The sequence below is a fragment of the Lactuca saligna genome, chromosome 4, assembly GCF_052625555.1.
Source record: "Lactuca saligna cultivar CGN05327 chromosome 4, ASM5262555v1, whole genome shotgun sequence".
Classification (NCBI taxonomy): domain Eukaryota; kingdom Viridiplantae; phylum Streptophyta; class Magnoliopsida; order Asterales; family Asteraceae; genus Lactuca; species Lactuca saligna.
This window is the reverse complement of record NC_136420.1, coordinates 296423087-296435481: the sequence shown is the minus strand read 5'-3', so window position 1 is coordinate 296435481 and position 12395 is coordinate 296423087. Positions and strand designations below refer to the sequence as shown.

At 32.2% G+C, this 12395-nt stretch overlaps 1 protein-coding gene across 1 annotated transcript; it reads left to right on the top strand.

Moving 5' to 3' along the window:
• The first annotated feature begins 6581 nt into the window (after positions 1–6581).
• Positions 6582–8988, top strand: LOC145043831 (Thioredoxin superfamily protein). Its single transcript, XM_078992593.1, has 7 exons — positions 6582–6917; positions 7158–7204; positions 7319–7433; positions 7504–7548; positions 7651–7710; positions 8477–8578; positions 8661–8988. Exons 1-7 carry the CDS (start codon positions 6615–6617, stop codon positions 8778–8780), a joined length of 792 nt encoding a protein of 263 aa, XP_078848719.1. The 5' UTR covers positions 6582–6614; the 3' UTR covers positions 8781–8988.
• Positions 8989–12395: the final 3407 nt, after the last annotated feature.

Sequence of the window (12395 nt, the reverse complement as noted above, 5' to 3'; positions counted from 1 at the left end):
TATATAGATGCTTGTAGAGCGTCTAGAACTCTAGTCAGTATGGTTACGAGTATCCTGGGTTGCCTTATAATTCATGGCTTTAAGGTAACGGTATTTCGTCAGCGATTTACACTGTATGATGATGTCACCTTTTTCAGAGTCACACTGTTTTGACCTTGCTAGATGTATCTTTCAGTTGATACCGTCTGGGGTCTGTTATCTCTGTTTGACCTTACAAGATGTATCTTTCATTTGATACTGTCTGGGGTCTGTTACCTCTGTTTTGACCTTGTTAGATGTATCTTTCAGTTGATACCGTCTGGGGTCTGTTATCTCTGTTTGACCTTACAAGATGTATCTTTCATTTGATACCGTCTGGGGTCAGTTATCTCTGTTTGACCTTACAAGATGTACCTTTCATTTGGTAACGTCTGCAGTCTGTCTTCATTATTATGACCTTGCAAGTTGTACCTTTCATTTGGTATCATCTTCGGTCTGCGTTCACTGTTTTAGACCTTACCAATTGTACCTTTCATTTGGTACCTTCTGGGGTCTGTTTCTCCATTTGTTAGACTGAACCAGGCGTGTCGTTAGTTCGATACTTTCCTGGAGTCTATGACTCTTTTGCCTTAGTCAGCAGTCCTCACTGCTGAGGCATATGATATTCCCTGATGTTGTTGCTTTTCTCAATAATTAAATTCAGTATTTTGATAATGATAGCAATTTAGGGAAAACTACTTTTTACCCTACATCACTGACCAGTCTTGGTAGAAGGCTGCTTTTATTAAAGAAAATATAGGATTTTCTGGAAAGGACTCTAATACACTGAAATCTCTTAAACTACTACTTTCTTAAGTTATTTGAATGAAATGTCACTAAATGCTTATGAACTCACCAGCATTTGTAATAATGCTGATACTCGCTTTTCAAATAACTTGTATTCTCAGGTTAGCATTAGACAGGTACATCCCCGGAGCTGTTGATGAAGATAGTTTTGTACTATGTTGTATTTATTCTATTACTTGTATTACTTTAAAATGTTGTAATGTAACCTTGTAAAACTATTACTATTAATGCAATGTTTTGTTGTACTTTTATTACTATAATGCATGTGTTGTGATACTTGACATGACGTCATCCACCCCAGAACGTTTCCGCCGTTCCGGTTTTGGGGTGTGACAAGTAACTATGTATGTATTGAAATCCAAGCTAATTTAGGGTAGTATAAATGAACATAAGTTAAAAGATCAAGCGTTTAAACCATAAATAACCCTCATATATGTGTTTTTGCCCAAAGTAATTAAAGGGGAAAAGGGTTTACAGTTGGAAACTTAAACATGAAGGTGTTAACGGTTTGTATTAAATCCAAAAAGGTGTTCACAGTTTGGGGAATCTTACCAATTAAAAGTTTTCGGCCATAAATTCAAGGAATCAAGAGTTTACGGTTTGAAATCAAAGACCAAATGGGTTTTCGGTTTAGGTGTGATCGAAAACACATTACCAAGCCCATTATAGAACCGAAAACACTAAGGCTTTGGCCCATCTTGAACCGTAAACACCCCCTATACATAGGTGTTTATTCGAAAACTATTTCATTTCTCACATTTTCCAGCCGCAAACACCTCTCTTTTTGCTCTCAACTATCATCCGTGAACACCATAAACTCATAGGATTATTGCCCAGATCTTCAAGTTTTCACCAATAACACCAAGAACATTCAACAAGATCTGCAAATCTTCAACCTCCAGCCGAAAACTCCTCATGTCAACCGAAAACACCTATTTTCTAACCGAAAATGCCTAGAACCATTTCCAAATAATTCCAATTATTATCGTTAGTATTTTCCTTACATAATTAAAGTGTTTTCTAACACTTTAATTATTATTTACAACATTATTTAATTTATTATTCAAAATAATATATTATTAATTTAAATACGACGTCGGTATAATTATTTTTAGGATACGACACACCTTCGAGGTGAGTTCATACCCCCCATATTTTGCAAGATTTTTCAATGTTTTTAAGCGGGGGAGGGGGGGGGGGGGGGGGGATATAGGTAAAACACAGGAAATCATGTGTTTAAAAATATAATTTACTTAATATATTTTCTTACCGTTAACATACATTTGATTGTGAAATTACTAAATCCGCCAAACATCATTACGGTTAAACTGCAAAATATCTTAAGTCGTAACAATTTTTATATGAAATGAACAAATGAACTATTTTACAAACTTATAAACTATAATGAGTATAGTTTATGGAACAAAGAAAACTATTTTGCAAGCTCACATTTTAACACGGAAACAAACTTATAAACTATAATAAGTATAGGTTATGGAACAAAGTGAACTATTTTACAGGCTCAGATCATAACACGTAAAACAAACTTATAAACTATAATAGGTATAGTTTATGGAACGAACGGACTATTTTACAAAGTTACATGTTGTTTACAAAAATGTTCTTTTCTTTGTTCTACACTTAACCGTCGATATAGCTTTGTGAGATAACGTCTCCAAGTACTTATTTGAGTGTCAACAAAAGTCCTGACCTTAATAACCAGAGTCTCCTAGAGGGAGAGCGTGAGTTTGTGTATAGATCTATACGGGACTGATAATCCCACACTTAATTGTTAGCTACAGTTAAGTCGACTGGCCTGGGGTGATAAATGTCATTAACGATTCCGACGCCTGAAGAACATCGTGTTAGGACATCCGTCGTATTAGTATGGTTACGAGGACTCACAATTTGGTATCAGCAGTACGATTAGTGTATGAATACATAAACAAACTTAACTTCCCATAGTTTTACTTAATTATAAAACTACAACAAAGGACTTTACAAACCAGTAGGATCTAAAGGACTCTTACTGTAAATTCTAGGATTTCTTGGTTTATATGTCAGGGTTATATATGGATAATATCTGACAGGCAGTTGGATGGGTGCTTTCTGCCTTACTTCATGTTCCTCGTTTGGTTGTAGGCTTATGAAAGAATCACTCAATCAACTGTCCGTTGGATCTTGATTATATGCACTAAGTAATCAAAGGAGGAACAGATATGGGTCATACCAACACGTATTAGTATAACACACCATTTTCTAGAACAAAACTTACAACTTTGGGGAAACATATATCAAAGCAGTTTTATCAAGTAACAAAATAACGCGTATGCGAACTTAGCACACATCATCATACAAACACTTTGGTCTTAGGGTTTAAGACTACTCCTCAACTAAATTAAGTATGGTATTTATGCTAAAACTTTTTGGTTTTGGAACGTTTAAGATTTCAGCTTGGTTTTTATGGAAAATATAGAATTTTCTAGGATCAACATTATCCTTTTTCAAGTAAATAGTTTGCAATTAATTTTCTGAAAACAAATGCGATTACTCATCAAAAACAATGATCTATAGTAGAGCGGGTGCAACTAGGAACACATCTACAAAGCATTCAACAGTTATTTACAAATCATACAATTTCATGAATCTAAACCTCAAATCACAGATAATAAACACAAGAAACTAATACTTTCTGGTCAGAAAGTACTATGAACATAAACTTATTTACTAAGATAATATTGGATTTTTTTTGGAGGAAAACGTTAACATTTTCAAAGAACAATGAACATACTTTCTATAACAAAAATGCTTATGAACTCGCAAACTTTAATGTTGACACTTTTTCAAACCACTTGTATTCTCAGGAAAATTAGTAGACAGGTACCATCTCAGGCGTTACGAAGACGGAACATAGTAGCTTTACGTCTTATCTTTTGCTATAGTTTTAAAGTTAAAAAAGTTATGTTTTGAACACAATGTAAATACTATGTTATTAATACAATGATTTTTGTTGCTTTGATTACTATTATACAATTGTTGTGATACTGTACATGACGTCCTCCGCCCCCGAACGTTTCCGCCATTCCGATTTGGGGTTGTGACACTTTTGATTTGGGTTACCAATTTAGGTTATGATATCATTCTATATCGGTTTTAGATTTCTAGTTTATGCTTTTTTACTCATTAATTGTTGTTGTAAAACTACAAAATCACCTGTCGGCTATGGCTTGCCGAAGAAGATGACCATCCTCAAAGACACCATTATTGGAGCCGATGAACATATAGGTGGGAGGGGGTGAGGACCCGGTGGACCGATTTAACTTAATAAATTATAATCAACAAAAAAATAAAAAACAAATTAAAAAAATAGAATGAGGGGTATGTTAGTCATTTTAAATGTTTTTAACGGAACAGAGTTAGATGGAAGGACCAAAACTACAATAATTGGAAACCATAGGGACTTGATCGATCAAATTTCGAAGTTTGGACTAAAACTGCTAATTTGATTAAACTACAGGGACCATTTCTGTAATTTACTCTAAAAAATAACATTTGACTTGTCTTAGGGGTCGTTTGATAGTTGCTAATTGGGTTAGAGCTGACTGGGTTGGAAGCTTACCGGGTTAGAAGTTCTGACTGGATTAACTTCTAACTGAAACTTGTTTGAATTTTCAACAGACTGACTGTGCAAAATGACTATATTACCCTCAAACAACATTTTTTTTAGAATAATTCATTTATAATTTACAATTTAATTTATAACATTACATAGTGAATATATATACAAATAATTTCAATGAAAGAAATACATTACCACTTCCAAAAACATAACAAGAATCACTTCACTGTAAGGGCAAAACAATTATGATTCTCAACATCAAACTTAACCAATGTATTGTACATAGGACTGTAAACGAACCAAACGAACACGAACAAGGTCTTGTTCATGTTCGTTCGTTTAAGTTAGCCGAACAACAAACGAACACGAACGGATAAACGAACGAGATTTTCTTGTTCATGTTCGTTCGTTTAACAAATTACTTTGTTCATGTTGGTTCATTTATGTTCGTGAACATGCTAAACGAACATAAACGAACAAAGATAAAAAACACAATTGAACATATATGAACATAAACGAACATATAATATAGCAATATAATAAAAAATAATTGAATATAGATGAATATAAATAAACTTAAATGAACGAACATAAACGAACGTAAATGAACATCATAAACGAACGTTCACGAACATAAATGAACGAACGAGACCATTGTTCATGTTCGTTCATTTAACTAAACGAACGATAATTTTTGTTCATGTTTGTTCATTTATTAAATAAACGAACATAAACGAACTTCCCGCCGAACAGTTCACGAACGGTTCGCCGAACGTTCAGTTCGTTTACAGCCCTAATTGTACAACTAATCAAGTTTGATTATCCTAACAAATAACAAAATGTATGCATTAATCAATTCACAAACCTTTTTCTGCAACAAGAAACCAAAGGTAGATAGATATTCCACCCAACATACAATAACAAAATTTAGATTCAACACACACATACATATAATCACACCACCATCTTTACCTAAGATCTTGCTTTTATAAAGTTCTTATAATCATTCAAATTGCACATCTCACTTGTCATCTTTTCCCTTTTTCTCTTATGTATTCGGCATTATGTTTATTAAAGTTGGCATGCCTAGCCAAAACAAATGGAATCCCCAAGTAGAAGCAAATCCCACTGGAAGGAATGGAATCAAGGATTCCCTTAGAAATCGTAATGAAACCATGTAATCGGAATAATATGTGAAGTGTAACATATGCCATAAACTTGAACCCATCACTAACACATATGGGTAAGTATTGTTTCTTTTGAATTCTGTAATGACATGAGCGAGATTAGTAGCATAAGGTGCCCAAATGAAGTCCAATTTCATCCCAATTTCTTCATCCACGATATGATAATCACTATGTCTCTTAAACAAATCCTTTTGAATCGATTCCATTTCATCTAAACTGAAAACCAAATCTAACGACACCACAAACAATCACGCTTGTTAATCGCCTACAACAACGACCCATGGATCCGACTCAATTTCTGGAAATCGCAATCACGTTTTTGTCCCAACTCATATAGGTTTGTCCTAACTCAATTTATGTATCTAACTCGGGTTTTGGGTTTTTAGGTTTGGAGTAAAAACAATAATACGATACTGATGCATGATTCCATTTGAAATTGATAGAATTGAAGAAGAAAAAGAGAAGAAGAAGAAGAAGAGATGAGGAGTATTTAGGAAAAGATAAATACCTTACGAAGGAAATCAATCGTGAGTTGTAACATATGATTGTGTCGTTGGTGATGACGAAAACAAGGCAGGAGGATGACGACGTTGGAGGAGGAGGCTGATGGCGTCTGTTCATAAGTTTGGAGACGATGAAGAAGAAGCGTGAAGGAGGGAGCAGGAAGAGCAAAACGAGAAGGGAAAATGCGGCCAAATGAAGTTAAGTCTCGGTCAGCATTAGTTTTTTTCCTTACCGAGTCGGATCAATTTTGCTGACTGAGACCGGGTCAGCAGTCTGAACAACGCGAATCAAACATTCTAACCGGACCGAATCAGACGTTTTCATCTGACCGGACCCGATCAACACCAAATCAAACGGGCCCTTAGACTTTTTTTTTTCTGTGAGTTAGCTAGTTACACGTGTCCCATCCATTTACATAGAATATTCCATTTTCTTCTCTTATAGTAGTGTTCTCACAAATTTCTCGAAGCTGCATAACAATGGCGATCCGCATATCTCCACCAACAATTACATCATCGTTCTATCATCTTTCCTCAATTTCTCCTTTCCAATCTCCTCACTCACTATCGCATCCATCTATCTCATCTCCGACCACCACCACCACCACCACCGTACGTTCCCTAAATTTACATCAAAGCAGAAAAAATCCAACTGCTCTTGTCCCAAAAGCTTCTTCCACCGCCGAATTCTCCCCTGAAATCGCTGATGTACTCGGAGATGTCAACATCTTCACCGCTTCCGGAGACTCCGTCGCCTTCAATCAACTCTGGGATCAATCTGAGGTAATTACCTACCTCTGAATCATTCATCTCATCATATCATTAGTTAATCAGTTAGGGTTACTTCATTGTTTCATATCCCACGTCAATTTCAAAATTAGGTTAAATCACTCTGTACTCAATTTGAGAATTGTTCAAATTACGCTTTCAATGTTTATGTTTTCAAGCTTAATGCATATTACGACATAAAATGATTTAAATCCATCCACCATTTTTGTAACAATTCTCTTCTCCACTCTCTAGGGCATTGCTGTTGTTGCTCTTCTAAGGCATTTTGGATGCCCTTGCTGGTAATCATTTCGACCTTCGATCTATTCCATAAACAAGCATCAATGGCTTCCAAAAGTTACAAATTTTAATCCAACAATGTTTCTACATTGAATCACATTCATTAACATATGTAGCTGGGAACTTGCTTCAACTCTCAAAGAATCTCTAGCAAGATTTGAATCTGCTGGTGTGAAGCTAATTGCTATTGGCATTGGTGAACCTAAGAAAGCCCAAATCCTTGCTGAAAGAGTATAAATTATTCATTTCCTGTTTCATCATCTTTTTATGTTTTTCAATTACTAATCTTTTCAAATTTCAGTTACCATTTCCATTAGAGAGCCTCTATGCAGATCCCGAGAGAAAGGTCTGTTGTTACTATTGAAATGTGTTCAATCATTTCAAATTATTGTCTTATTTTATGTAATATTGTAATTGAATCTTGTTTTTTATTTTAATGTATTTTCAGGCGTATAATCTTTTGGGTTTATATTATGGATTTGGAAGGACGTTTTTCAACCCCGCAAGTGTAAATGTTTTCCTTCGTTTTTGTATCTTGAAAATTAAACTCTTATAATTATCAAAAATAAATGTCTTTATGAAGTAGAAGGAATGGAATGGAATGAAAAATAAATATAATAAGGGCAATTTAGTCATTTTAATTTTAGGAGAAACAATGAAACATCTTCAAAAAGACCATAAATTCAATTTTTTCAAGGTTTGGATAAATACCCGGAAAAATACAAACCATAGGGACCATTTTTGTAATTTTGTCTATTTTTTTGTGATGATAATATTTTAAGAAGTTGAGAACTTGTATTCGATATTTTCTTGATTTTTTTTAAAAGCAACTAAAAATGTTTTTAGTTAAAATTCTATGTTTGGATTTCATGGTATTTATTATTTAATTTATTTTTGTAGACAATTTTTTTAGAGTGACAAATAAACTTTTTATGACTATGTGAAATAATTTTATTATATATTTCAAGCAAGGAATACGTTTATACGCAATGGAGATAAATCTTTATTTGATTAAAGTTCATTATTATATAATAACATCTTTTGTTTATATATCATTTTAATTTCATTCAATTTTATAATTGTACATAACAAACAAAATGACTTATTCCATTCGTTCAAAAACATAATAATATATTGTAATTATCCAATCCATTACACTGTTTATTCAATTCATTTATGATTCTATTCGATCATACCAAAAAAAGATAACTACATTTCTTTTCACATATTAATGAATAAAATAAAAAAATTATGCGAAATCTTGTAATCTATAGGCAAAGGTATTATCAAAATCAAGATTTGAGGCTCTAAAAAAAGCTGTAAAGAATTACACGATTGAAGCAACACCAGATGATAGAGGAAGTGTCTTGCAACAGGTTCAATTTAAAACTATAAGAAAACCAACTTTTTTTTATATTAAAATATTGTAATTTTATATAATTGTGTATTTGTTTTTAGGGAGGGATGTTTGTATTTAAAGGTAAAGAGTTGTTGTATGCATGGAAGGATGAAGGAACAGGCGATCATGCTCCTTTAGATGACATCATCAATATATGCTGTAAAGTACCCGTCGCATAAAACACACTAAAAACTCTATTTATGAAAATGAAAAGTGATTGTATAGTTAAGTAAGTAATAGTGTAAATGACATAATACGCTTTTGGACTACATTAAATTAAGATCGGAGTAAGTTACACAAATGGTCCCTATGGTTTAGGGTAATTTACACGTTTGGTCCTTAGTATATTTTGTTAACTCGGAAAGTTTTTACTGTTTGTTTTTGTTACATGCTTTGTCTCTACTATATGTTTTTGTTACGCGTTTGATCCCTGTTTTATCTGAAAATGTTATTATTTAAATAGAAAAAAAAAATAGGGTAGGTAAGGTAAATGTGAGGGAGTGAGGTTGAGGTGTGTTAATATAAATAAATTAAAAAATCAATGGGAAAATAGTTTTTTTTTTTATATAAGACAGGATCAAACACGTAACAAAACAAACAGTAGAGACCTTCTGAGTTAAAAAATTAAGTTAGAAACCAAACGTACAAATTACTCTAATCCGTAGGGACCATTTGTGTAATTTACTCTTAAGATTGAGTTCGAGACCGTACAAAACTAGCAACTTATTATCCCAAACAAAAAAGGAGTTTTTTAAAAGCTTTTTGGGTGAATAAGATTTTGAAATTCAATAGCTTACTTCCTATTATGGGAGCTTTTTCATCAAGTTTCTTCAAATTTTCATTATATTTATATAGTTTGTTCCTTTTAATACTCCAAAAACGCTAAAATGTCGTTAATGGGATCAACAAATAAGCTTAGTGAATGTTTTTACTAGGGTGGACTTGTGTTATAGTTTTTCGGCTGTTGATGTGTCATGTAGGTGAAAAGCTTAGTAGAAAAGCTTTGTTATTGTAAAGGCTCTCATTTATTAAACTGCAGAAAATATATATATATATATATATATATATATATATATATATATATATATATATATATATATATATATATATATATATATATATATATATTTGTATTGTCGTAAATCTGCTTCTCATCACGTATTTATATAGATGGAGATATAACCGAATGTGAGAGATATTAGGGATTTAGGAGATCTTGAGTCAAACCAGGAACTCAACCCACAAGATAAACATGGTATGTATATATCATTATTTATTAATAAAATCGGTCCATCAACAATTTTATATAATTTCCATAATAATATAAAATTAATGATAACATTATTTATGTATATTTATTAGTGGTCCCAAAATATCCAACAATCTCCCACTGAACCACGAATGTATAAATGTATATATAACTATATAAGCGCTTTAATGAATGTTATCATAGTATTGGTACCCTTAAAATCCCGTCCACTAATCATACAAGTATAGGATCAAAGCGGCTTTCGTTACAATTTACGTAACTAAACTTATCAATGGTCACACATATATATATATATATATATATATATATATATATATATATATATATATATATATATATATATATATAGCTAATGACATAGATTAAACATGATGTGTGGTTTTAAAATCTAAATAGATTTCTGATGAGTTTCTCTTTAGATTGAAGTACGATCAAACTTCAAATAAGTGCAACTAATAATGGAGTTAATCGAATTCTTAATTCTGTACATAAAAACATAATTATTCTTCAACAAAAAATAAAACACCATAAGACTCCCACTAAAACCAAATATCACACCAACGTGTGTATTATACTCTTGAAAGACCTAGGGAGATAATCCCTTTATGAGCGGATCCGCTTTTATGGAGTTTGTTCATATGTGCTATATATTTCCATTTTGCACTATTGTATTAACAGAAGGAAACGTGATGTCAATTTACATTGACTTAATAGAACTTCTGCTATAACATTGTTGACTTATTATCACAACTTTAGTGGTCTTTCAATACCAATAATGTGTAGCCTCATGACAAGTTTTCGCAACAATATTCCATGCTACAAATTATGATGCCATTATGGAAGAAGCTACCGAAGTCTATTCCATAAAATGGCTCATCATGCTAAAATGTAAAAGTATCCTGATATGGATCAGTAACCATTTTGGCATCTAATAAAATCATATTCTTAATAAAAATGATCTCCTAAACATATGAATTTCCTATAGTTGAGCATATAACCTTTTGTTATATATAAATATCTCAAAATCCTTTTGGTTGCTTTCTTATGATCCAAACTTAAGCTGCGTAGATATCTGCCCAAAACCAGAAATATAAATTTACTCCCACTAAATGTGTGGTACACAATATCATCTACCTCAAAACCAAAATAGATAATAAATTGATGAAAAATGTACTACCACACGTAGGATATCCAAAGTTGAGGTTGTTGAGTTTGTGTATTCAGAATATGAGATTGAATAACATTATCGATCCCTGATTCAAAATATGCATATTATCGAAAGCAATAATAGGAATCAAGATTGATTCCTCCTTAAGGACAATATTTTAATCTTGTTTCTCCCCCAAACTCAACATCCTCAAAGAATGTTGCTATATCCAAAATGCAAGGTCAATATCCATGCAATTAAGAACTAACATAATGCCATCATTCCATTCCTTAATCTTATTGAGTACATGAATCACAAATGTGATCAATGTTAGCAAATATAATACCATATTCAAACATAATCAAAGTCTATTTTTATGATCATTAATCCATAAACCGTAATCAATAAATTCAATTTATGACATCTTTACAATGTATCGACACAACATTAGTATCAAGTCTTTGGACAGTAATACTAACTTGCAAGAGATAACTTTATTTTAGAGATAAACATTGACAATAAATCATGTCAATTAACAAACCCCTCTTTAGATTGACTTATTAATTACATCGAACCAAAAATTCGCTACATGTTTATCACTACATATGTGTTCATTCGACCAAATATCAGTCTACCTTTGGGTCGGCTAATACCCGCATTAATAAACACATAAACTATAAATGTTGATAATAGAAATTGACAATATATCATGTCAATTAATAAGCCCCTCTTTGGATTGACTTATTAATGACATGCAACCTAAAAATTGTCACATATTTATCATCAAACATGTGTTTATCCGGCCAAATATTAACCTACATTTGGGTCGATTAATATCCACATTAACAAACACATAAACAAAAATATTTAAATTTATCGTAAATTAATATGCACAAAAGTGATCACTTTTGTGATATATTGTGTCAGTTAATTTACTATGAAAATAATATCATAATTGAATTTATAGAAACCAAAAGCCTTCAAATCATTGCTCGATAATAACATAGTATATACTTAAATAAACATGATAACACAACGTAAATAAATTTAAGAATCCTCAACTAAGAATTTTATGAAGACCAAATTTGCTAATCCCATTGTACAACCCGATTACTATGAAAACTGAAAATTTGGCAACTTTCTCGAAAATAAATACTTGATTCTTTAATATTAAATCTTAAATCAATATCAACCCTTCCATATTATTGTTAATTTGGATTAAAATTAATCAAAGGCAATTGTGTGTAGAACCGATAATTAACATATTTACACCAATCCTCCCCATACATACATACATACGTGATGGTCCTTGTGCCAAAAGTAACCAAAAAAATCCGAAGGATAATTCATTTGTAAGCCCTCGCCTCCAAAAAAAAA

Bases quoted from the DNA above. Each gene is read 5' to 3' on its own strand.
- LOC145043831 (XM_078992593.1), top strand. From the start codon at position 6,615: ATGGCGATCCGCATATCTCCACCAACAATTACATCATCGTTCTATCAT. The intron at 7,711-8,476 runs GTAAATGTTTTC...TGTAATCTATAG, and splicing joins CGTTTTTCAACCCCGCAAGT to GCAAAGGTATTATCAAAATC. The intron at 8,579-8,660 runs GTTCAATTTAAA...ATTTGTTTTTAG, and splicing joins GAGGAAGTGTCTTGCAACAG to GGAGGGATGTTTGTATTTAA.